The 27,183-nt window shown below is 49.0% G+C and overlaps 1 protein-coding gene across 1 annotated transcript in view; it reads right to left on the reverse strand.

The window, feature by feature from the left end:
- Window positions 1–14,535: 14,535 nt before the first annotated feature.
- LOC119380095 (nose resistant to fluoxetine protein 6) overlaps window positions 14,536–27,183 on the reverse strand; it is an 81,689-nt gene continuing 69,041 nt past the window's right edge. The window contains exons 9-11 of the mRNA XM_037648994.1: window positions 24,808–24,997; window positions 16,411–16,553; window positions 14,536–15,289 (exon numbers count right to left, since the gene is read on the reverse strand). Of these exons, the coding sequence (XP_037504922.1) occupies window positions 14,966–15,289; window positions 16,411–16,553; window positions 24,808–24,997 (657 nt within the window). The 3' untranslated portion in view covers window positions 14,536–14,965. The remainder of the gene's footprint in view (window positions 15,290–16,410; window positions 16,554–24,807; window positions 24,998–27,183) is intronic.

Consider the following 27,183-nt stretch of genomic DNA (forward strand, 5'->3'; position numbering starts at 1 on the left):
GCTTTCGGCGCTTTGAGCTCTGAGAGCCGTCCGGAACAACCTCGTAGTTGACCTCACTGATGCGTCGGATAACTGTGTAAGGTCCGAAGTATCTTCGCAATAGCTTTTCGGAGAGCCCACGCCGACGAATAGGTGTCCAGACCCACACTTTGTCGCCCACGCTGTATGTGACGGGTCTGTGTCGGAGATTGTACTGTCTGGCGTCATAGCCTTGTTGTTGGTTGATTCGCAACCGGGCAAGTTGTCTAGCTTCTTCTGCTCGCTGTGTAAACTCTTCGGCGTCCATCTCATTATCATCATTTTCGTGAGGGAGCATTGCGTCTAATGTTGTCGTAACTTCACGGCCGTAAACGAGACTGAAGGGTGTCTTCCGAGTGGTCTCCTGACGTGCCGTGTTGTACGCGAACGTGACGTAAGGTAGAATGTCGTCCCAGTTCTTGTGCTCTACATCTACGTACATGCTTATCATGTCAGCCAGGGTCCTATTGAGACGTTCAGTCAACCCGTTGGTCTGGGGATGATACGCCGTTGTTTTCCTGTGAGCGGTACCACTGAGTCGAAAAATGGTGTCCAAAAGCTCGGCCATGAACGCAGTACCTCTGTCGCTGATAACTACTGCAGGAGCACCGTGCCTTAAAACGATGGCTTCGATAAAAAATCGCGCCGCTTCATGTGCTGTTGCCCGTCGCAAAGCGCCCGTCTCTGCGTATCGGGTGAGGTAATCTGTGGCGACGATTATCCACCTATTTTCGGCAGCAGACGTTGGGAAGGGGCCCAGAAAATCTATGCCGATTTGTGCAAATGGTGTTGTCGGCACTTGGACAGGCTGCAACAGACCGGCTGGCTTGACGGATGGCGGTTTGCGACGCTGGCAATCGAGACATGTCTGCACGTAAGTTTTTACGGCCGCAGCAAGTCTCGGCCAGTAATAGTGTTGCCCAATCCTCGCCAATGTCCGGGTGTAGCCCAAGTGACCAGCGGTCGGTTCGTTGTGGCAGGCGTGTAGGACCTCACGTCGAAGCGACGAGGGAACGACGAGTAAGTAGCTGCTGCCAGTAGGTGAGAAGTTCTTCCTATAAAGTACGTCATTGCGCAAGCAGTACGACGTCAGCCCCCTTGCGAATAATTTCGGCACGCTACTGGTTCGTCCTTCCAGGTAATGAATAAGCGGTAGCAGTTCAGGATCGTCCCGCTGCTGTTGTGAAAAAGCGGCAGTGTCAACGACGCCCAAGAAGGCCGTGTCGTCGTCGTCTTGGGCTGCTGTCTCAACAGGAGACCGAGAAAGACAGTCGGCATCGGCGTGTCGTTTTCCTGATTTGTAAGCAACAGTGAAGTCGAATTCTCGGAGCCGGAGACTCCATCGTGCGAGACGGCCGGATGGATCTTTTAGATTAATTAACCAACAGAGTGAATGGTGATCGCTGAGAACGGTGAACGAGCGGCCGTACAAATACGGACGGAATTTCAGAACTGCCCATACCATAGCGAGGCATTCTTTCTCGGTCGTAGCGTAGTTGGCTTCTGCTCGGGACAGCGTCCTACTGGCATAGGCGATCACCTTTTCACTGTTGTCCTGCCATTGTACGAGCACTGCTCCAAGACCCACGTTACTAGCGTCGGTGTGCAATATCGTCGGCGCGTCTTCATCGAAGTGGGCGAGCACGGGAGGCGTTTGCATGCGTTGACGAAGCTCGTGAAATGCCCGTTGCTGGTCTTCGCCCCATGCGAAGGGGACGTCTTCCCTGGTGAGCTGTGTCAATGGCCATGCGATGCGCGAAAAATTGGCAATAAACCGCCGATAGTAGGCACATAGTCCCAAAAAACGTCGCACTGATTTTTTGTCTGATGGGGTAGGAAATTTCGCCACGGCAGCAATCTTATTCGGATCGGGTCGGATCCCCTGGCTGCTGACGACGTGTCCGAGGAATTGAAGTTCGTGAAAGCCAAAGCGGCATTTTTCAGGTTTCAATGTAAGACCGGCAACGCGTATTGCTTCGAAAACTGCTTCCAGTCTTCTTAAGTGTTCATTGAACGTAGCAGAAAAGACAATCACGTCATCGAGGTACACCAGGCAGGTTTGCCACTTAAGTCCTGATAGTACAGTGTCCATTAGACGCTGAAACGTTGCTGGCGCCGAACACAAACCGAAAGGAAGAACCTGAAATTCATAAAGTCCGTCGGGCGTGACAAAGGCGGTCTTCTCACGGTCTCTCTCATCCACTTCAATCTGCCAGTAGCCGCTTTTCAAGTCCATTGACGAAAAGTAGCGTGCGTTTCGTAGTCTGTCCAGGGAATCATCAATGCGCGGCAGCGGATACACATCCTTCTTTGTGATCTGGTTGAGCTTCCGGTAGTCGACGCAGAAACGCAAGCTGCCGTCCTTCTTTTTTACGAGTACTACAGGCGATGCCCAAGGACTGTTAGATGGCCGAATAACGCCATCTTCCAGCATCGTTTTCACCTGCTTTTGAATTGCATCACTCTCCTTTGGGACAACACGATAAGGATTTTGCCTGATGGGTCTGGCGTCAGAATCTGTGATGATGCGGTGTTTTGTGAGCGGCGTTTGACCAACTCTTGAAGTTGATGAGAAGCAGCCGTGGAACTTGTGGATCAGCGCAAGAAGGCGGTCTCGCTCGACGGTCGATAACGTCGGACTAACGTCAACAGGTGTCGGTGTAGTGATAGGAGACGCTGCCACCTCCTCCACTAGATGGCAATCTTCAATTTGCGCGAGTTCGTCGAAATAGGCAATGGCAGTGCCTCTAACAATGTGTCGGCGTTCCTTGCTGAAATTCGTCAACAAGAGGTCAGCGCGTCCATCGATCACATTGATGACACCCCTGGCAATAGAAATGCCGCAAGTGAATGCTAGCTCATTGATGTGTTCAGCGATGCCAGTGCCGCTCTGCAGGCTCTCGCAGTGCACGGGTACGAGGCAGCAACTCCGCGGCAGCAGTATGACGTCGTCGCCGGCGATACGTAATCGAGGTCGTTGGTTTTCCTCATCATTAGCAGTGCCCCAGGTTGTAGCGAACGTTACGCTCCTGTCGCGGATGTTAATGACAGCCCCGTATTCGCGCAAGAAATCCATTCCCAATATGAGCTGTTTACAGCACTCATGAAGGATGACGAGGGTGGCGACGAAGGTGGAACCAGCGATTAAGAGTCGGGCCGTGCACTTTCCAACAGGTGTCATTAACTGACCTCCGGCAGTTCTAATATTGGGTCCGTACCATGGCATCTTTACCTTCCTTAGTCTGTCGGCTAGCTGTAGGCTTATTATGGAAAAGTGAGAGCCAGTGTCAACAAGAGCTGTCACTTGATGGCCGTCAATGTGGACGACGAGGTCAGCGCTGACGACGTCGGTTACATCGGCAGTTGGCGCATTCGTCGTATTCGTCGGTGTGCTCGTCGTCTTCGGCTTCGGCGACTTCGAGTCGTTCGACTGTAATGGGGGCTGTTCGGAATTTCGATGATTGGCAACCCCACCCCCGGAGGTCGCTGCGTCTAGTTTCCCCGTCGCGGGCTACGGGACCTGCCCCTAGTGACGTCGGCAAAACTGCGACGATTCGGTGAACTGTACCGCGCAGGAGATGGAGAACGTGATCGGGGTGTCGCTGGATTTTGTGGCGGTATGTCGAGAGGAGCATCGTTGTACGTGCGTCGACCGTCATGCGTCGCGTAATCAGGGTGGGGAGGAAATCTCGAGTATTGAGCGTCGCGATAACGGCAAACTCGATAGACGTGCCCTGCTTCGCCGCAATGGAAGCACACCGGTCGACGGTCAGCGGTACGCCACAAATCGGTTTTGCGACGCTGGTAGTTCAGTGAGGATTCTCCATTGAACCACGTTGCGGTGTTTGGATGTCGGCCATACGGCATTCTTCGTGGCGGCGAGATCGGCGAGGTTGGGAGAGTCGCCGGCGATGAGATCGGCTGTGCGAGGGTTGGTGGTGGTCTAGGCATTGGAGCCGGCGGCGTCGAAGGTGCGATGACTGGGCGTCGGACAGCATCAGCGTAAGTAAGATGCCGCGGCACATCACAATAGCCGGGCGATGAAAGAGCCTGACGGACCTCATCCCGGACAACATCAGCGACAAAAGACAATGCCGGCGCCGGTTCTGGTGGAATTAAACCAAGCTGCCGAAGCTCCTCTCGCAGAATCTCCCGGATGACTTCACGTAGAGGCTTCTCTTTGCTCGCAGTCATAAGAGAAGTACTCGCTACAGAGTTGATCATGTTGTCATGCAGGCGATACCGTTGCTGTAGAGCCCGTTCGATCGCTGTGGCTTCTTTGGTGAATTCAGCTACTGTCGTTGGTGGATTTCTCACAAGCCCAGCAAACAGTTGCTCCTTTACTCCTCGCATGAGATACCGTAACTTTCTCTCTTCCGGCATCTCGGGGTCTGCCCTACGGAAAAGACGGGCCATGTCTTCGGCGAACATAGCCACGCTCTCGTTTGGTTTTTGGATGCGGGTTTCCAGGAGACGTTGTGCACTCTCCCTTCTGTCGACACTAGTAAAAGTGTCAAGCAGCTGGGCGCGGAAGTCGTCCCAAGTAGCCAAGCTTCTTTCCCGGTTGATGTACCACGTCTGAGCGTTGTCCTTCAGGTAGAAGTAGACATTCGAAAGCTTGGCTTCTGGGGTGGCGCATTGGTTGTATTTCGCACAACGCTCGAACTGGTCCAGCCAGTCTTGGGCGTCTTCATAGGCTTCACCATGAAAGCACTCAGGAATCATAGGATTCTGCAGTGTCAGGTGCGATGGAGCTGCAGTGGCCATGGTTGAAGGAGGCAAGCGATTGCTGGAATTTTCTGACAGGGGGTTGAGCTCGGGCGCCAGGCCTAACAGACGGCGACTGAATCGGTGGACCGGTGTTTCGACGCGTGGTGGCGATTCCGGGCTCGATTGTCGGCTCCGCGAAGGAGTGCCAAGCATGAAGCTTACCCAGCACCTCCACCAGTGTAACGACGTGGGATCGACGAGGACACGGAGAACGATAGGCAAACACGCTTTATCATTCAGAGAAAACTGCCACGTCTTCTCCGTCCCCGCGATGGGCCAAAAACACTCGCGCTGCTTCGTTGCCGTCGCCACTGGCACATACGCGCGGCAATATCCTTACACTGGCATGAGAACTGCTATATTTTGATTTTAATAAAATAGTGCAAACACTGTTTCCTGTATCTCTTGAGGCATAACTATTTGTCGTGCATGAAAATCGAAGAAATTACCTTCTGCATGTAACACATATTGGTGAAAAACTGCTTGCTCAATGTAACGGCTTCTGTTTTATTATCAAAAAAAAGGTCACAGTTTCGCCGCAAGGGCGAAGCAATGAATGCGATAGCAAGAAAAGTGGCCCGTGATGGACGCGCTGCAACTACCGTGCGTCCATCACTACCCGGCAGCTACTAGACAGCTTTAATTTCACGTGCGTACGGACTTCTCATACGCAAACGTGAAAAGTACACGTAATTTACGTGCACGACATCTGAAACGCTTTTAGCTACACGTACGCGACGCGCAGTGAAAGCTACCACATAGCTCCATCTGCTGAGAATCATGAACACTGCGGTAGCTTGTTCGAGCGCCCGCGCGAGCAGACAGCGCAAGGGCAAGGCTCTCGCTGCGCAAGAAGAAGCGAGAGAGCTGGCCGACGCCTTTAAGAGCGCCCTTCGCGCTCCTAACGCCATCTCGCTGGTAATGAAGAAACGCTGATAAGCGTCTCCGTCTCGGAGGACTGCAAACGGTAAATGGTGTGTATATAACGCTCGCCGTTAGCTACCTGAGGGATGAACGCTTTATGGAGTAGTGCTTAGCGCACCGCGGTGCGCCTTCAGAGGTGGCTAGTTCGATTCCGCGCTTCGGAGGCATTTTTCTGGTTTATTTTTTTGGGGGGATATTGATGTATATATACATACTTATACATATACGCAGCATGACGGCGGCGACGGCGACAGCGACGGCAAAAATCAGCCGAGACTGTCCATATAATTGCTATCGCAATAAAAAGAGCAGATGATTTACACATTAGGACACAATGTGGAAGAGGTGACGGGCAGTTAGGCAACAAGTCATCACTCTGTTCTAACGACGATTTTGTGATATTTCATCAATCGTAGCGTAATTGAAGGTGCGTATTGTATAGGCGAACTTCAACATAATGTGCGGGTGCAAGAGGGAGTGCTACGACCAAGTTTTTCCAGCTTTGTGCCTATTTGCTATAGTCCTCATGTTTCTGTGCTATGTATGTAAAATTCTGAACCTCGAACAAGCCAAACTGTCTATGCTGTGAATATAGTATACTAGCAATTGAAACGATCCATTATTTTCTGAAGAACAGCTGTTTCATTGAGGAGGAGAGTAATACATATTTTTAAAAAATTCGTACTGCGTCATCTGTGGAAGAGGAGTGCGAAGTACATATGGAATTAACTTTTTTATTTTGTGGGACAGATGTGACTAGAATATTTGTGGATGTTGTGCTTGTCCAACGTTACTAGATTAGCCTGACATCGGGGCACGCTTTTGGCGTTCGCTTTAACGCGGTGGCGTGATGCTTAACAATAACGGTTAATTAGTAAGACAGCAGGAAGTCTGCGAGTATGAAAGCAACTAAATACAAAATATCAGCTATAGCGAACCCCTGTATGCCACGCTAAAGCACGAATTGCAAACAAGTGCTAATTGCGGAAATATATTATCCTTCAGCTGCTCAGAAGGCACTGCTGCCCCTGCGTGCAGTTAGCGACAGCAGGCACGCTTTAAATGCACCTAATGTAGGCGCGTTACAATATCCTTGTAACTGTGGCGTCTGCGTATGTAACTTTCATATGTTATGGGAGTGGCAGCCGCGCCGATACATAGAAGTGAACGATGGACACGAGCGCGCTCGCGTCTCGCGCTCAGTCGGCGTTGACACTGAGTCACTGCCGAGTCTTGTAATAAAAGACGTGTTGCTGAGTGTCTCGTCCTCGTCTCTGAGGGGTTCTGCGCGGAGGCTGGCCCAGACCCCTACAGTGCAAACACAGGCAGTCTTAGAACAGCTCAGAGCACGCTGCTGCACTGGATGCGTGCAGCCGGCGGCAGCAACTACTAAAATTTCCCCACAGCATACGCCCATGGAATGCCATGCGTTCGGCCAACTGAGGATGCCTTTGTCACGCTGGTATCCACGATTTTCGGGCGAGCGAAGCATTGTCAATATATGGAGAAGCATTCAAGAGGGTACAGGTTTATCATTTTTATAACGGCACCACATGACGAACCGAAGAATTGGGAGCCGAAGGTGTTCACTTTGGCCTGCATGACGCCCTACAATTTATGTAGTGACCTTACGTAAGCTTAAGCACAGGCCGTTGGTTCTTCTTTGAAGACGACTGGAAGCAAAAGTACTCTCAGTGAGTGGACAGTGGAATTCAGGTTGAATTATTTCGACCTTACCGCTAAATCCATCTTCGGGATGTCTGTGACTTGGAGTGATCGTGTGCATTCTCTGTCAAAAGAATAATAGTGTTAAAACCCTCAGCTATTATCTAACCCTCATGGTTGACGAGGGGCCGCTCTCCGGCCTGTTAAGAACCTGCTTGGAACTAGATCTCTGCGCGCAATGATCAAGTCAGCACGAGATCCGTGGCGTTAAAACTCAACGCCACGCACAAGTTTTGTAAAGTTTGAGGCTATCTATGACATTCAAAACTCATTGAAACAAGCGATCGAGGCACAAGAGGCTGCGATCCCGAAAATGCAGTGTGGCCAAATTTAGGTTACGCTCGAACGTGCGCGGGCGCGCTGACTTCCGCAGACGATAGTTAGCCTCTACCGGAAGTGAGTCATCTTTTTGAAATGTCGCAACAAACTTTTTCCATACTTCAGCCTGTTTATTTAACTATAGCAACTATAACACACAGTGTCAACGGGAACAAGCGCATCTGATCCAAACACCGCTCTTGATTTACGTCGGCTATTGGCCAATAAGGATTCTATGTCTCTTGCGACTCGGAAAAACAGATCCGTGACGTCAACTGACAGGCGCCCCACCGACCGACGAGAGTGAGAACCGCCCTCTGTTTAAAGAGAGGGCGCCTGAGAAAACAGCAACTTCGCGCTACGCTTGTAGCCTTTACGCGGCGCGCACGACTGCAATATTTGGCTGAGCAGATCATAGCCGTGTCAGCTTTCCGTTGGATGTGTTTTTTCAACAAGCCCAAGGGGTGCTTTATGACCCCTTTAATGCGGTCTTCTAATCAAGCTTTTTATATAGCACCAAGAGCACACAGCAACCTCGAACGCGGCCTCCGTTAGCAACACCGCGTATCGTCACGTTCGAACATTTGTGTTCTGTACATGCGAATGGCAGCAGATGGAGAGATGAGACTCGCACAGGTCACGTTTATACTACTGGCCTCGAGATTGAACAGTCGGCATCTAGCGGCGATAGCTCCGTGTGTCGTCTGCTGGCCACAACATTTCTGCATGTGTCGTCATGCACGCCTTCTAAGGGCAGCTTGTACTGTGTGTTAGCAAAGTGTCAAATGCTTGCACGTATGCCTACACGATATACACGAAGATTTCGGCTTCCGTGGCTTACATGCACTCTAAAAAGATAAGTGAGCGCAACCACGTGTCGATAGCCGTAGGCGTGATCATTGTACCGTCAATTTGCCAAAATCAGTTCGATGCGGGTGCCACTATGCCGTTGAAGTGCAGCACATGTTGCACTTGGCGTCGTTCTAAACAAAAGAAGTAACAAACGTCGATATGTGAATGCACAATTTTAGCGACCCCATCTCGTGAAAGGCTGCCGTTTTCGAAATCCTTGCAATATCGCGAAACATCAACTAGCGTCTGCAAAGGCCGATTAGAGGTACAAACAAAAATACAGGCCAAGCACAGCGGAGTGCACAAAGTTCTGCTTCCACGCAGAAATATAGTAGGCTTGCTTCTTTGTTTTTCTTTTGTAGCCGCGCGAGTGAGAAGTAAATACTTAGTTGGTTCAGGTGCTCAACAGCATTCCTATCGTAGTATGCGTACAAATTAAACAAGAAAAACATCGTGCACAGTACGAAAACGCGCGACTCTCACCAGCACCCCATTCATTGGCAGATTCTCTCACAGGTAACAGGAGTGGTAATCCGGCTTCGTGAATTAACATGGCAATGGAGAGCGTATATATTACCAATAAGCTGCAGTAAACGCCATTTAGTCGCCGACAATGTGCTCAAACCGCTCACAGCGCAGCGCGGTGTGTACATTTGCATACCCGACGGCGGCCGCCATCCACACTAACGCGGCGTAGGTGCTGCCACCCGTAGCTCGATCTTGCGGCGAATAGTCTGTTCAAATCAAAGAATCAATGCAATCTGCGCATCCAGAAGTGCGGCGCGCCTATGACTCACCTGTGCATGAGAGTCGTGCTAGGTGGCTTCCGCTCTAACCATGAGCACTTTTTCGCTGCTAATGTAAACAGTGCATATATTAGGAATTAAAAGCTCGTTCTCCTTCAACACCGTTTGACTGACCCGTAATGTCGGAATAATTGCTGAAATTTTGCCAGAAAGTTCAAGTTTTCGACCGAAAACCAGGGGGACTATTATGTGTCTATACGGGAAAGTGTGATATGCGCGGGAGAAGCTTCTCGTCACCTGAATGACCTAATGCAGTTTGGCTCGGGTGTCCATGCAATACCTCTAGAGCTGGGACAGCGTCGCCTCTTGACAGAGCTTACATTTATTCAGAAATGATCAGCAACCGTAGTGCTGCAGTCGAGAGGTATACAATGTATAGCAGGGCTCTCTAGCACGCGGCCCACGGACCTTTCGTTAGCGGCCCGGGGCTTCACACGAAATTAAAGTTTTGTGAGTTTGGCAAATAGTACTCGCATTATTATCAGGCATTTCGCAGTTATTAGGGCTTTATTCGGGTAAGAGACGGGGCTGGCATTACTTTTCTTTTTTCCGTGAGGCAGCGGATGATCACCGGGGAACGAAAAATCCGTATTTCAAAATGGGCCTCCAAATTTTAGTCATTGTTGAAATCAGTATCGATATGTTTTTCGAAACCTAACGTCAAATCCCCTTCACAAATGACCCATATGCAACGTGAGGGGAATTTTGTCCAAACACCCCCTCTTCCCCCGTCTTCACTGGCCCTTGTGGGACTAAATTTCGTGGCTACGGAGAGATCCCTGGGGTGGTAAGCTCGGTGACTTACGTAAAGCACGGACACTCCCGTAGGGCCCTAATCGATGTCTTCCGAGATTTGGGACCATAATCGCCATTAAGAAATAAATGGATAAAACTAGCAATATTTTCTTTCCGGTGCTATGATTTGAACCCACCTCCTCATGCTCCACAGGCGAGTGTCTTTACCGCTGGGCTACACTCCCATACTTGACGAATGTGAATACGCGTATATCTATTTTCAATGACAGGTTGTGCAAACACGGACACAAGAAACAAGTCAAGGCACCGCAAACGCCGACTAACAACTGCAAAGGCGGAAAAGAGAGAAGGACTGACATGACATGGAGGATTGTAAAAATGAGTAAAATTTTCGCTTGGCAAAAATTCCATGCCAAACTTCTTGGATGTGGGCGCGAAAAGACAAGGACATAGGGAACACACAATGGCGCTGCTAACACCAAAAACGTTTATTTTCATTCACCAACACGACTGATACACCCATTTTTGCACACGACATCCATGTGACCACTTGCATAAAACATGAAGAAACCAACAAAACAATCAACGGCATTACAGGGCTGATAACTTCCTATGACGAAATTGACCGCTTCTGGATCGCCGGCAACAAGACAGGCCTTAGCACATGCGCAAGCACATAGCACATGCGTGAGCCGGCGCATGCGCTGCTATGGCGCTCGACTGCTGACGCGAAGATCGCGGGATCCAATCCCGGCCGTGGCGGCTGCATTTTCGATGGAGACGAAAATGTTTGAGGCCCGTGTACTTAGATATAGGTGCACGTTCAAGAACCCCAGGTGGTCAATATTTCCGAAGCCGTCCACTACGGCATCTCTCATAATCATATCGTGGGTTTGGGACGTTAAACCCCCGATATTATTATTATTATTATTATTATTATTATTATTATTATTATTATTATTATTATTATTATTATTATTATTATTATTATTTGTAGCGGTGGTTGCATACATTCACCAAGTCTCGCCTAACCTTAAGGGAATTGCAGGCGAATCTAACACTCGTGCTAGGCTTCCCGCCGCATATAAACTGGGTCACTTTTGCAAGAAAACTAATAAGAAGTTTGTGTAGTATGCCCAAAGAAGCACGGTAAGCCATTTGTTCCATGCAAAACATGCGTCATCTACCGGATTCCTTTGTCATGCGGCCGGTTTTACATTAGGCAGACCGGCCGCTGCCTCAATGATAGGCTCAGAGAGCACAGCACAAAGTGGGCAAAAGCCCCCTCAGGGGTTCTTGGCGCTACACTGCCATAAATGCAGTGCCGACCCAATTTTGTAAAGACTGTCTTCGTCAACGTCCTCTGCTAAGTTGCACGTATCCCAACTCTGCATGTACATTAATATATGCGAAATGTGTTGTCTTGAGGTGATTCGATAGATGCAGAAGTGCGATATTTGTTTTTGGTGTAGAATTATAGCTTTCATAAACACCTTGCTTACATTGCCACGCTCGCTTCATTTGCTATGTTTGTGTGACTGGTCCGTTGCAGGTGTGATCGCTGTCTTGCGCAGGAAGCGCCAAAATGTCTGGGAACATTCCAAATTGTAGTAGGTCATTTTGTCAAGATTGTGCACATGACACGAATCGTCAAGTATATTCCAGAGCTTGTGCAACCACCAGTGATAAGCCTAGAAAGTTCGATGCATGATGTATAAAAGACGGTGCGTCCCAGCCATGATCAGTTTTATTGACGGCCGACGCTCTGCTCGCCGCTATCAGTGTACGGTGTGTATTCCTGTAGTTTGACTTTCCGTTTCCCGGCCACAAGTTCGGCCAAATAAAGAGTTTCATCTCGGGCCTGCTGCCTTCGTCGACGTCACGACCCCGTGACAATATTTTCTTTTAACATACCGGATTTCCTCTAGCCCCTTTCGAGCTGAAATTTCTGCTTGTCACAAGAAGGTAACATTTCCTTTGAAATAAATTCCAGTGGCTGCCTGATAAAAGCATTTCTGCATTTTACATGTGCTTGGAGCGAGAGATTACGCAGGTTAAGTAGACTTTGTCCAGCTTGTTGCCATACATGTAGGGAAGGGAAAGAGGGTTCCAGCTAAATCTTCCTATTACACGAGCCGTGGAGCTAAAGCTTCCTGTTAGCTACTCCTGCCAACACTGGCACTAGTTGTGAAGCTGCATTAAATGTAACCATTCATTAGCCCTAATCTCATTGTACGAGCGTCTTTGCGTTTCACACCTACTCAAGTGCGGCTGGCGTGGGCGCAATGAAACGCGGGACCTCGAGCTCATCGCGATACCTTAGCAGATCATACAAGACAAAACTGTTGAACCAGACTGCGAGCCCAGTTCATCCAACGGTATAGTTTCGACCAATGTGATTACTCACGTAATTATACGCACGATCAAACAATGGATTGAGACCACCCTCTGTTGAATATAATGGTGTGTCATTTGCCATTTAGATGGGAACTTGTCAGCTTACATTGTCGCATGTTAGTCATATACTAATTAACGATAGTTCAAGGGCTCGTTTCTTTGTTTGATACAACCTCAAAGAAAACCTTAATCGTACTGTTTTAGCTGCGTTGTAGTAGTTATGATATAATCACTAGAGTTAAGGTCCCCTATATACCTTCCCTGGCTTCATTACCTGTTGGTTTTCATATAGAAATTGTCCTTTACAATGGTTATTTAAAAGCATTGTATTGCCTTTTACTTATGTTACTCGTATCGATGTTACACACTCTGGAATAAATGGCATACAAGGAAAACAACAAAGAAGAAGTGTTTGAGTGGTGGTATCCTTGCGGGACATGGTTTGCTTTTTTGTTTCTTTTCAAACAAATTCTGGCTGGGTGTTTTGGCACACACGTGATGGACACCGGCGGAAATATGAAAATCACTGTTGAAGCTAGTAAGCACGCAAGCAGCTATGAACAGCGATGAGCTGCGCTTATAAATGTATGCAATGCGACCAGGTCGGTACCCGGATTGACCGTGCGAGTAAGACGTTTGCGCACAGCTGCACTAGTCGTTCGTGCAACTCTCCGGTGAGCCACGCATGATTATTCAACGTCCTTTTTGACGCTGCGTTCATGCAGAGACGCGTATTCTTGCAAATATCCGTAGAAATTCATGCCAAGTGCGGCTCCGTATGCCTGCAGGCTGCATGATGGGACATTGCCACTGTCTCCTTCAAGCTGAATCACGGACGCTGTGTTTACGACAGCTTGAGTCCACAGGATCAGTTTTCGTATCAGTTCATGAATGTCAGTGAAAGGGGCCTATGCATGCTGTCATCAGTTCGGTGAAAGTTATTTTTACTTAATAGTAAACAAGGACAACTTCGAGCACTGGAAGTTATTCTCAGAAGCTTACCTTTTAACAGTTACGCGTAAGAACTCGAAGATTGGATGTCTCAAGTTTACTCTAGAAGGTGCCTGTAAGTATGCACAAGGCACTGGGCGTGCTTTCAAAAATTCAACTCATTTTAGCAGAAACCGTTGTACGCTACTTTTAAGAGCATCTGACCTGCTTCTGAATGGCTAAATATGAATGTCACTTTTCTATGCTTCCTGGATGGGCGAAAAGAATCAAAAGCATAATCGATTAACAATAAACTGTGCAGGCCTTTTGTTTACCTTACAAGCCAATATTTTTCAAACACAGTAACAAGATTTGCGCAAATGTGGCATCACTACCCTGTTCATATCACGCTGCTCGAAGACTACGCTGCTATGAGAGCCCCAGTCTGTTCAGTGCTCTTGCCGTCTAAAGCGGGAACACTGAACATATATTTCGAACCCACAATATTTCGCGCTATTGCGTCTCTGGACTTGGATGCGCCGACGCACTTGATGTCAACCAATGAATCAACTAAAACCAGGGAGCAGTACAGAACCAGGAAAGGGTCCCGTGCGCTGTTACCACCTGGATGAAATCGCCTCCTCAAAAGCTGACCAAAACTGATTTATTCATGAAACAGTTGTCTGTCGATAAGTGGGCTCTCAAATGACTGTTGAAAACGCGTTTTACATCGAGAGCTTTTCGTTATGCCGTGCAGAGCCAACAGAAAACCATGAACCGGCACGCACTCTCTTCGTTTTCTCCTTCATCTTCTGCTTCGCTTTCAGAATACGTGCGCTGATTTGTTTGGCGAGGGATTCGATAACTCTGATGGTCGACAGAACGAGTACAGAGAGAGAGAATAAGAGACAACCGACTCTCACAAGTGAGGCGGTAAGCCAAAATCCGCTCCTCGTGACATTCTTACTGTGCGGCGAATTGCTGGTGGTTGTACAGTCGGTTTTGCACTCTATGGATTTCGCACCTTACGGCAGCTGGGTATTTGCGCTCTGCAAGTTGGACTTGCCACTTGAGGTGAGAGCTGTAGCTTCCTCGATGATGCCTGGGAAAATTGAGTTCTTTAAGAGGAAAGTCGTGTGTAGGAATTTGCAGCGGAAAGTAAAATTGTAGCGCTTTGCAGACGTGATCGCTCTAGCTGCGTGTTTGCGACGATAAAACCTGGTCCGGTGTAATGCACATTCATTTCGCAGTATTCTTTTTCTTTGTTATCATGTGCCAGTTGTGATCGTCTGATACCAATGATAACTTGCCGAACCACTGGGGAAGGGCCCTGAAAGCTTTTTCCTTTCTCATATATAAGCCGCTGCTCTGACAACGAAAGACGCCCTATGTGCATGATACGGGCCACAGTTTTCATCGCTATCTGTACTTGTGTCGCGGCACGTTCAGGTAAGCTGCTTTCGCGGCGATCAGAGATGAACCGTACACGACTCGCTCTGAAAGACGGGTGTCGTCGTCCCAGTGGGCGATTGCTTGGCGAATATTCGGCAACCGGAGAGCTTGCTCGCGATGCTGGCAACTGACGGGCCCCGGCGTCTCGTTTCACTTAAGACGTCGCTTCTGCCGCCTCGATTGTTGCTACGTCCGTCTGGATTTGAGGGTTTGTGGTTTCGCGGTCCCATGATGAGACCCACGGCAAGGTCTTTCGCGGCCACCAGGGGCCTCTCAATGAAGATGGACGCTCCAAGAGCCACGAAGAAGGAAAGAACGAGGGTACCCATGGCGTTGTAGAACTGCGCAGGACAAGCAGGCAATTGTTATGCACTGTGGTCTTGGATAGACCAACTGTGAAGCAAGATAGAAAGGAAGACATCATCATAAAACAACACACGCACACGAATACAAAAGAAAAAGGAAGAACCGACGACACGAGCGCTGCTCAAGAAAAGAAGATATGCTTGGAAATGACCGCCAGGTTTCTGTTCTTAGACGGGGGGAAGGAGATGAATGAAAAGAAGCAACGGAGGGGACAGGTGTCCACTTTAACAAGAGTTTACACTTTAACAGCAAGCTCGGCCGACGTTCCAGAAAACTCGGCGAGTATGCGCCGCATAAAGTGGGTATACGCTTAAGGAGCTCCTAGCATAGCATAGCCTTGCATAGTATGGTATAGCAAGGTGGAAGAGGGCAAACGAGAGTCTTGTATGGGAAAGGCGAATGAGGGTGAGGAGGAGGGCCACCAGCTTCCTTCGCACCACTAGTGCGGCCCAGTTACTTAGGAAACACAAGCCCTCATTCCAGTAACAGCATGCAGCAATAATTTGTCGGCTCTCGATACACTTGGCCGTAAGACCCGTGAATGTACGGGCACCTAGTTCACGCCGTTGCTGCAATTTGTAATTATTTGAACAGAACGTAGTCGTTATAGTTCAATAATTATTAAACTGCACTTTACACTATTGAAGTATCTTAATGCTGTCCAAGGGGTTGGGGTGATATGAAGAGAAATCCCGTGAAAAAATGTTAAAAGTGCCGCACAGCTTGTTTTCTTCGGGCTCCAATTATTTTTCATACAATCCTTTACGTTTCATCTCATTTTTAGAGGAAAGGCTAGACGCCGCATATTCAATTTCATTTTGTTCCTATTGGCTGAGAGTAGTGAAACACCGAGGCCTACTTTGTCAATCAAGAAGAAATAACCTTTTCTTCTTGCGAACGTGAATTACGCTTTCTCTTCCTAAAAGACAAATACGCCTAAAAGACAAAACGTCGTCAACAAGTAGACGCTTCTGCGCGAGCTTGCACCCCGCTGTGCATGTTTAAATTGCGCGGACGATTTGGCAGTGCCTCCGAGCGTACATGTCGACATTGAGTGTTCGCCTAATGTCAACTGCGACAAGTGCTGAGCGCTCACCATGGGCAGGAACCAGATGAGAATGCGCTCTCGTATTGTCCAGAGACGGAACCAGACGATGGGCACGTGCAGCACGTACACCGCATACGAGAGCCGACTGAGCGGGACCAGGTGGGGACTGGACAGCACGCTGTTCACCAATCCTGCGACAGGAAAATATCGGTTAGGTGACGAGAAGAAAGAACATACTAAGCGCGCACGTTAATTTTCATCAGCAAAGCATGCGCAAGGAAAAATTTAGATTTTTTGTAATAGAGGTATGGCAGCAAATAAAAAAAAGAAGAGGCAGACAGCCCCATAGTACCGCTGTAACTTTCGAGAGTTTTGTTCAGCAATGACACCTAGGACTTCTTTTAGCGACATTTATTTGACGCAACTTCTTCGCTAGACCCCAACACATGTACGAATCCTCATTTATTTGCGCAAGCGGGCAAACGGCGTTCTGTAACATTGCCATATTTCTTTCTTGTATTGATATCTCTAAATCTTATATGTATAATTTTTCTGTCTCTTAAAGTTTATGAGCAGTTGGTACAACGTGTTTGCAAAAATTATGTGAATATTGTTTTATATACGCTTATATGTGTAATTAAGGCGCCTTTTATGTTATGTAATGAGTCTTATGTTTGATTTGTACTTACTGTCGTCTTTGTGATTGCCATTGTAAAAAGACTGCTGGTCTGAACGGTTCCTTGGGCATTCTGAAGATGTCTGGAAAATCTTAGGACCCCTTAGCCTTAGCACCTCTGACTTTATAAATTATGACTTGAATTTATCTGTGAAATGGAATGCCATTACAAATTACAGATCACTTTAGAAATAAGTAGGGGGTGGCGAGATGATGCCAGGGGGGGGGGGGGTCAATGCTTACGCGTACAGCGTATCAGCCTTCATGCGACGGTGTCCTAAATGAGTTGGCGGCAGTTTTCAGAGAGCGTGCTTCGGAATCTAATGCCCCGCGGCGAACTCCACATGTGTCGTGTCTGTTCTCTCTTCCCGCAAGTGGTTTAGGTGAACTTCAATAGACCGAATCTATCAGGAAACCTTAATGTAGAGCGTTTAGGTGGCGCGTCTTCCTATTAATCAGCCCCGAAGAAGGAAAGGAAGTACACCGGCCCAAAAAAAGGTTTAAAAGAAACGACGTTTCGGCTTCCCCTTGTTCACAATGAGGCCAAACGACAAAAAGTGTCTCCTATGACACGAGTCGTGATGACACGAGTCGTGACTATTTACAAGTGTATTTACACTGATGCGTACAGCATCGATCAAGATGGAAGACAGCAGGCACAGCGGACAGGCCAGTCCTCTTCTTTGTCGTCTTCGCTCTGACCTTTGATGTGCTAGCTATGTAGCATTGCCCCCGGCGGTAAAAGCGCCGTCACTTTAAACATGGTCTTCAGAAGGCGGGCAGTATGGTTTTAGCCTAATAACGTGCACTACGTCACTGGGCGTGGTTGCCGGCAGGTTAGCCTCAGAGACGGAAACGATCTCAAGGGTGGCGTCCGTTACCTGTCGGACGATACGGTAAGGACCCAAGTACCGAGGTAACAACTTCTCGGATAAGCCAGCACGACGAATTGGGCACCACAGGTTACCTTGGGAACCGAGTGAGAAGCGTACGTCGACATGCCGGCTGTCGTAGAGGGTCTTCTGGGTTTCTTGTGAAGCCGACAGCCTAGAGCGGGCGATCTGACGCGCGTGGTCGGCACGAGCAATAGCGTCATGTGCGTACTCGCTAAGTGGGGATGCAGTAGCTGGAAGTAGGGTGTCCAGGGGTAACGTCGGATCACGGCCATAGAGCACACAAAATGGTGAATAACCGGCAGTGCCATAACGCGATGAATTGTAGGACAGTCACGTGGGGTAGCGCCAGGTTCCAGTCATGTTGGTTAGAGGAAACATACATTGCGAGCATGTCCGTGAGGGTGCGATTTAGGCACTCGGTGAGGCCGTTTGTTTGGGGATGGTAGGAAGTAGTCAACTTGTGCTCCGTTGAGGAAGAGCGCAAAATATGATCGATTACGCGTGACAAAAATGCGCGGCCGCGATCCATGAGCAATTGGCGAGGAGCTCCATGGTGTCGGATGACATCGGGGAGCAAAAAGTCGGCAACGTCTGTAGCAGTGCTGGGGAGTGCTCCAGTGATGGCATACCTGATCGCAAGGTCTACAGCGACGGCGACCCACTTGTTGCCACAGTTTGACTCGGGACAAGGACCGAGAGGGTCTACACCAACATGGAAGAAAGGTTCGGTAGGGATGGAGATCGGTTGAAGAAGTCCAGCAGAGGCTGCGGCAGGTCGCTTTTGACGTTGATATTTATCGCAGGAGGACACGTAAAGTCGAACGGACCGGGCAAGACCTTGCCAAAAGAAGCGGCGCCGAACACGGTCGTAAGTGCGAGTAAGTGCGTAAGAGGACGAGCATGCGGAGTGATGCGCCGTTAGGTTCGAGCAGTTAATGAGTGATCACAAGGAAGCATCACGACGTTGTTCGTCACCAATTTGAACTGACACATGGACATGACGCTGGGGCTAGGCTCGACGACCGATCCGTCTGGTTGGTCAACAGGGTAGCGGGACAAGCAATCGGCGTCCAGATGGAGTCGTCCAGACTTGTAGGCAACTGAGTAGGAGTACTCTTGAAGACGCAATGTCCAACGACCAACGCGTCCAGTAGGGTCCTTCAGTGAAGAAAGCCAAAAAAGCGCGTGATGATCTGTGACGACATGGAAAGTGCGGCCACGCAAGTAAGGACGGACTTTTGAAGCTACCCAGACAAGGGCAAGAGATCCGTGTTCTGTTATAGAGTAACTGCGTTCAGACTTGGAAAGAAGATGACTTGCGTGCGCAATGACACGATCAGTGCCCCGCTGAGTTCGGGCCTAAACTGCACCAATGCCGTGACCACAAGCGTCTGTACGCACTTAGGCAGGAGCGTCGGGGTCAAAATGTGCAAGTATAGGTGGCGTCGCTAAAGCGGTGAATAGCTGAGGAAAGGCGTCAGCTTGGAGAGGACCCCAACAAAACAGGACGTCTTGTTTGAGAAGGTCAGTGAGTGGGTGTGCGAACGCCGCAAAGTTCTTCACGAACCGGCGAAAGTAGGAGCACAGGCCCACGAAACTGCGAACAACCTGGACAGAGCGCCGAGCGGGGAAGTTCGGACAGCGGAAGCGTCCACACAGTAATTGGACGAAGAGCGAAGTGGCACTTGGAGGAAATGAGCTGAAGGCCAGCCCATCGGAATACTGATAGAACGGTCGAAAGGTAGGTCACAAGATTACCACGTCGTCTAAGTAGCACAAGCATGTCGACCATTTAAATCCTTGAAGCAGCGTGTCCATCATTATCTCGAAGGTTGCTGGAGCGTTGCAGAGACCGAAGGACATGACCTTGAATTGGTAAAGGCTGTCAGGGGTAACAAAGGCGGTCTTCTCACGATCGATGTTGTCTACAGCAATTTCACCTCTCGATCTCCTATCCTACGGATACGAGATCGAGAGGTGAAAAGAAGCTGGCGCCATGGAGACAGTCGAGTGCATCGTAAATGCGTGGTAGAGGGTACACGTCTGTCTTGGTAATTTTTTTCAGGTGCCGATAATCAATGCAGAAACGCCAGGAGCCGTCTTTCTTCTTTACTAATACTACGGGGGAAGCCCAAGGGCTAGATGATGGTTCGATGACGTTTTTCGTAAGCATTTTGGCCAGTTCTTGAATTACTTCTCGCTTGGCCGTGGACACGCGGCACGGTCGACGGTGAATGGGCGCAGAATCACCAGGGTTGATTCGGTGAGTGACAATCTAAGTCTGGCCCAAGGGACGATCTTGGATGTCGAAAATGTCACTCTATGAGGCCAAAACATGGCAGAGGGCATCGGCTTGGTCAGGCGAAAGGTCTGATCCAATCATATTTCGAAAAATAGCGTCGTCAGAACTGGGTAACCGTGACAATGCAGCTTGCCAGGAGTAGCAACGGCGACAACGTTGACGTCATCTGTTATGGCAGTGAGTTGGGCAAGCGACATCTGGTAGGGCAACACTGGGGGGTGAGGCCAAAATTTAGGAGCGGAAGGAACACGTAGTTATCCGCTACGGTGGGGATATAATGCGGCACAGTAACATTGCGCGTCAATTGTACTTCACTTATCAGTGTAACGGTGTAGTCGCTGTGAGGAACGGAAGGGGCCGATGACAAACACACGTCCGTGACGGCTCGAGGTGGCAGGCGTACAAAAGTGGTTGGGCTCAAGCGGCTGACGGGCTTTTCACAGTAATCTGAGAGGAGGGGAAGATCGAGGCTGACTGTACCAGAAGAACAGTTAATTAAGGCCGAGTGTGCCGAAAGGAAATGAAGGCGAAGTATGAGGTCATGAGGGCAACGAGCTAGAACGGCAAAATGAGCACGGTGTGACGACCGGAAAAGCTGACACGAGCAGTGCACATTCCGATGACTTCTACAGTACCGCCATCGGCAACACGTATTGCCTGTATTGTAGACGGCGTTATAATCTTCTGCAAACGGCGGCGTAGAGGAGCGCTCATAACAGACAGGTGCGCGCCTGTATCAACAAGGGCAGTCACAGGAACATTGTCGACTTTTACTTCAAGCAGGCTGTGGTGTGTGGGAAGCTTCAGTAGAGGATTTGCAGGCGTCAATGGTATTGCAGCTTCACCTCCATAAGCTGCAATATCTAGGTTTCCTGCCGCGAGCGTCCAGAGAAGGTTGGCGAGGAAAAGCGTCGAGGCTGCGGAGAGCGGGATTGGCGGCGTTGCGGCGACGGGAGTAGCGGCGAACGGGCGTCATTGGTCAGAGGCTAGGCTCGTGATTGGACGACGAGTAGAAATAGGAGGGTGCAACGGCTGGGCGTCTAGAGGTCGTAGGGTGCATGTAGGTAGGGAAGGTCTGGCGTGGTGGGTTTGACCAACAGCGACGGCAATAGCGAGAAACGTGCCCAGGCTGATGACAAGAAAACCAGACTGGCGGGTCGTCGGGTGTTCGCAATTCCAGAGCGTTGCGGAAGGTCAATGTAGGGGAGGATCGACGAGCGTGTCGTGGGGAGTAGGGCCGTACTTCAGGGTGAGTCAGGGAACACGCTGACGGAAGGCCGAGGTTTGCTAACTCCTGCCTCACCACAGCTTGAATGAAGGCTATCAATGGCTGTGATGGGTCAGAGGCGTGTGCTGTGAAAACCGGTGATTGAATAGGATTAGGACAGGCAGCTTCGATCGCCCGACGAGCATAGCGCGTGACGTTGTCATACGTGGGCGGCTGGCGAGCAGCTTCACACGGTGACGTTGCGGCCCTGTTGGGAAGCCGTGTGAATCTTTGAGTCATACGGCGGCTCTTGGCTTCTTCAAACCACCGGCACTCTTTGATGATTGCATCGATGGTGGCAACGTTGTTATTTACTAGAAGATTGAATGCATCGCCTGCAATGCCTTTCAGCACATGCAGTACCCGCTCGGACTCAGACATGTGCTCGGCAACCAGGCGGAAAAGGGCGATGACGTCGTGAATGCACGCGGCCTACGACTCGGTAGATGTCTCAGCTCGAGCTGCCAGTTTATTCCGCGCAGCCATCTGCCGTCCAATGGTTTTGCCAAAAAGCTCGCGTATCCTCTCTTTGAAAGATGCCCAGCTTGTAATCTCAGCTTCGTGCGTCTCGAACCACACCCGTGGCGGGCCATCGAGGTAGAACAGCACGTTGGTGAGCATGAGGTCGGGTCCCACCTATAGCTGGCGCTGATCCGTTCATAAAGATTGATTCATTTGTCGATGTCAATGCCATCCTCACCGGAAAACACACCAAGATAACGAGCAAGAGGTAGGACTACGTAGGTCGAAGTCACGGCAGGCGGCGAAGACGATGTTCCTTCAACCTGTGACATGGTCGGACCGGCGATGATACGGCCGTTTCGGAGCTTCGTGATGGGTACAGGGAACAACCAGCACCTCCACCACAAAGATGTTACCTGAAATGACAATAGGCGTGACTATTTACAAGTGTATTTACACTGATGCGTACAGCATCGATCAAGATGGAGGACAGCACGCACAGCGCGGACAGGCCAGTCCTCTTCTTTGTCCTATTCTGTACGCTCTAACAACTGATGTGCTAGCCAAGCAGCAATATGTTTCAGCACGTGACGCAAGCACTGCGCGTAGGACGACGGAAGGTTTCATCATTGCGATTCAGTGTTCGCCTTGTAGATTGTATCTCGAGCGACTCGATATACACGCGTGATTTCCACTTTCTTTCCCTCCCGATATTACTCGCATTTATCCAGTAAATGGTGTGATCAGTCATAGCTGCAGGTTCCGCCAGTGCATAAGACACCACTTTCTTCTTTTCCCCATCGTTCTGATGCTGGCGCAGGCGCTGTCTGAAGTTGCCGGTCTCTCCCATATAAACACTTTCGCAATCCGCACAGGGGATCTTGTACACAACACCAGGAAAGGCTTCCTTCGGTAGCTTGTCCTTTCCACTTACAAGTGCTTGCCTTAACTTGCGTACAGGCACGTGGGAAACTTCAACGTCGTAGCTACGCAACACGCGTGATAAGGTCTCACTTATCCCAGGCACGTAAGGAACAGGAGCGCGTTTCTTCTGTCTGACACTGCCAGGCTGGGAGGGAGCAGACAAACGATGTTCCATCGCATTAATGAGCGCTGGTGGTAACCGCACGTTGAAAGGTCCTCCCGAACTGTCTTCACATCAGCAGTCCAGTCTTCCAGATTCGTGCAAATGCGATTCGCACGGCCTAACAATGAGTCGTTGCCTCATTTTTAGGCTCATAAGTCGTCAGGATGGACAGACCTGAAGTACCTGCCAGTATGCATGCCTTTCCTACAAACGCGGAAAGATAGCACCTTATCGTTCCTTTTAACGAGAACGTCCGAGTACGGTAGCCTCTGGTCAGTTTCCAATTCTACGGTGAACTGAATGGATCTCGCTTGATTGTTTACATGTGCTGTGAATGCTTCCAAAGCAGATCGCTGGATGACACAAAAGCAATCATCAACGTAATGAAGGAAAATTTTGGACAAGGGCTGAAAGAAGCGAGAGCCCTATTTTCCAGCCATTCCATTGTCAGATTCGCCGCGGTAACCGAGACCGAGGAACCCATAGGTGAACTTGCTTGCAGGTGACCTTCTCAAAACAGAAGTAGGTGTCGGCCAGGAAAACACTGAGTAGCTTTCTCAAATCGGGGACATCAAAAGGCGATCTTTCCGCTAATTGCGGATCAGCGTGCCGAGCAGCAGCACACAACTCAACGGCGAGATCAGTGGGAATGGAAGTAAACAGGGCAACCAGGTCGAATCAAATCTCGTCTTCCTCTACGACCAGACATCTGACTTTTTGTACTTCCTCTCCTTGATAATCGCGACCAGACGGGTTTCCGTCCAACTCTCGATTTCATTTATCAGTCCTCTTTTATGGCGTGGAAATGATGACCGTCGAAAAGACGGCCGCTGATTCCCAACAACTCGGCTAAGACAACAGTCGGTTACAAGCTAAGAATACTGTCACGCGGCCATGACGGCGACAAACTGCAACCGGGATGTTAAAGAGAAAAAATTGGGCGAACTTGTGCCCCAAACCGCGGCATGGCTTGCGCCAAGCGGTGGTCACACGCGTAACAAGCCGGTAATAAACAAAAATACAAAAAGTATCCCGCGTGCAATACCTACAAGCTCCACCCGAAAATCCGCAGCGCGCTTGCCAATTGTTTATGTACGAGAGCCGTGCCAGCTGGTTTCATTTCGAACCGTAAGTATTTTGTCTCTGCTTATGTAAATACCATGCATATTGAAAACTAAAATTTGCTTGTTCCTACCTAAAACGTTACATTTGGCTAAGCAGTGATGTCAGAATCTCTGATGAAATTTCCCAGGACGTTCAAGCTTTCGAACAGCCACGCGAACGTATGTCTGCATGGGAAAATGAATCATCTGAAACACACGATAAGTGCTTGACGTAACAAAATATGCAAATGTAAGTAGATGGAGAGTCTGTGGGATGGACATCGATGGCTGTGAGTGCAGCTGCTACTTACTCCTGCGTTGCAGTGGACTATCGTTGTGTTGATATGTGTCAGCAGTATACGCAACGCGGGAGAAGAAAAAAAAGCTGTCCGTCGACTCTTCTTTGCTGCACATGTGCTTTCCCATGTAGAACTCTCTTTATAGAGTCACGGTGAATCTTTTTAGGAGAGCGTCCCAGGACTCTCCAAAGAAGAGTCAAAAGACGCCATTTTTTTTACAGTGAACGGTGACGCTTAAACAACGTGTTCGTTCAGCGAGCGATTCTGAGGGGCTTTCGACTGGTCACCCACCAAAGATTAAATGAGACGTCATTTCATGCCGCCATTATTGAATGACAGTTATAGGACCACACCTCCACGGTCGGAGATACAGGCGAACACGAGCCATGCGATGCAGATTGCCCACACGAGGCGGTGGCAAGATGCGTAGGCGGCTGACATCCACGGCGGCGGCAGGTGGTCCCCGTCGCCCCACTGTTTGGTGCAAAACAGCACAGTGGCTCCCGCTACGAACACTGCAATCCACGCGGCTCCCTGACACGCCTGCGGTATCGGAATAAACGAAAGCAGTTAGATCTCTCACAAACTAAACGTCTCTAGACGTCTCCCTTAACGACTTCTTTTTCTACACGAACGCATATATGCCTATCCTAGATATACACTCATCGAGCATTGTCCGTCTTTCAAGTAGCATGATTTGAGACAGAATATTCAAGCATTGCAAAAAGTTTTGCTGCGCTTACAATGGCATTCACACTTAGGATGCAGGATGTGAGAAGAAAATTTGTATTGGCACTAACAAGGCGCTTTGTTGGGCTAGTTGGTTATGATCCATGAGACTGTTTGGCGTAGCGCACACCCACAAGGACAAAGAAGGACACACACACACACAGCGCTAACTTTCAACTAATGGTTTTATTTTTGATCACACGTGTCCTTTTTATACAGCAAACAGGCGATCGATAAAACCAAGAAAACATGTATTAGTACAGCATTGACCGCGTGCACGTCATCACTGATCACATCTGCACCCACCTTCTTCAAAGCGACATTTCAAGATACCTCTTTTCTTTATCGGACAAACCTAAAGAAGGCGCACTCACGCATTTTTCTTTCACTTTTTCAATTTCAAATGCCTCGATTATTTCCCGGGTTGTTTTGTCTCGAGCCCTATATAGAATACGAGTGTTCGCAAACTCTGGAACGCAACCACACCTTTGGCAGTGAATGCCCAGGTGGCCAGACACAGCTTTGTTGACATTATACGAGTGTTCTCTGAGTCTCTGGTTTACACACCTTCCGGTTTGGCCAATATAGACGCGTTCACACGTGAGAGGAATAGAATACACTACTCTTTCACTGCAATTTACAAACTTTTCGCGGTGCTTGATTGTGCACTCGCGCTTCTCTTTGCTGTCCGCATTAACCTTTTTGCACATCCTTTGCAGACGTTCGGGGGCGGAAAAAACTACGTCCGCACCGGACTTTCTCGCTATCCTGCGCAAATTATGCGATATGGCGTGCATGTAGGGCACCACCGCAACCTTGGTTGCCTTAGTGGCGGCTGTCTGATTACTGGTGTTCGCTCTTTCTTTTTTTCTGATATTTTCGGCGACGGCGGTTAACAGGCGCAGGGGATAGCCAGAATCAATTAAACGTTTAGCCTGGGCCCACAAGCTCGCTTCAAGCTTGTGCCGGCACGATTTCATCAGTGAACTCTGAAAACATGAACTTATAACAGCACGCTTTACCAACTTTGAGTGCGCAGATGTAAACGAAAGTACAGGCTTATTTCCTCGCGGTTCATAACCCCAACACACACCTGTTGACGAAAAATACAACCCGAGGTCTAAAAATCTTATGAAGTTGTCTTTTGGTACTTCATGCGTCAAGGCCAGAGGAGATAACTCAGTCGTGAACATGTTAAGCGTTCCTGAAACGACCGCGTCAAAACTGTTAGGTTCATTATTACAAACGATTAAGTAGTCATCTACATATCTAAAAACAGCAACAACATCCGTGTGCTTTACACGTGCGTCGAGAACTTGGTTACGCTTTGCTAAAAACAGATCACTCAAATATGGAGCGATGCAGGAACCTATACAAATGCCATTTCTTTGTTTCACAATGTTTCCATCCCACGTCGCATATGTCGAGTTTAGATAAAAGGAAAGAAGTTCTAAAAACTGTTCACACGACACCCCGGCAGCATTTTGGAATTGAATAGCTCCTAGTCTGTCGATACCCTCGGACACACACGCCACCAAATCGGTCTGAGGAAGGCTGTAATAAAGATCCTTAACGTCGATGGAAAATGCCAAAAGGTTTGCGCTTTGCTTGTCTTTGAAAAAATCTAACACTTGTTCCGATTTGTTTACCAAAAATGGGTCGTTAAGGGGTATCAACTTCAAGTACTTTTGTAAAAACACTGCTAAGCACTTCTGCCAGGATTCATTCTCGGAGATGATCACTCGGAATGGGCAAGCAAGTTTATGCGTTTTGGCACTGAAGAAGATTTCTAGTTCCGTTTTTTTCTTCTTCTCCATCAACTTGGCAATGCCATCAAGACTAAAACTCTTGCATAGCTTTTTAGCGGCCGACCGCACTTTTTCCAAAGAAACATCACTGTGAATATCAAAAACAGAACCAATGGCATCCGACGCTTTCTCCTGATACATAGATTTAGGCATCACCGCAAAACCGCCGTCTTTATCGGCCGGTAACAATGC

This window comes from Rhipicephalus sanguineus, chromosome 1 (genome assembly GCF_013339695.2).
Source record: "Rhipicephalus sanguineus isolate Rsan-2018 chromosome 1, BIME_Rsan_1.4, whole genome shotgun sequence".
NCBI lineage: Eukaryota > Metazoa > Arthropoda > Arachnida > Ixodida > Ixodidae > Rhipicephalus > Rhipicephalus sanguineus.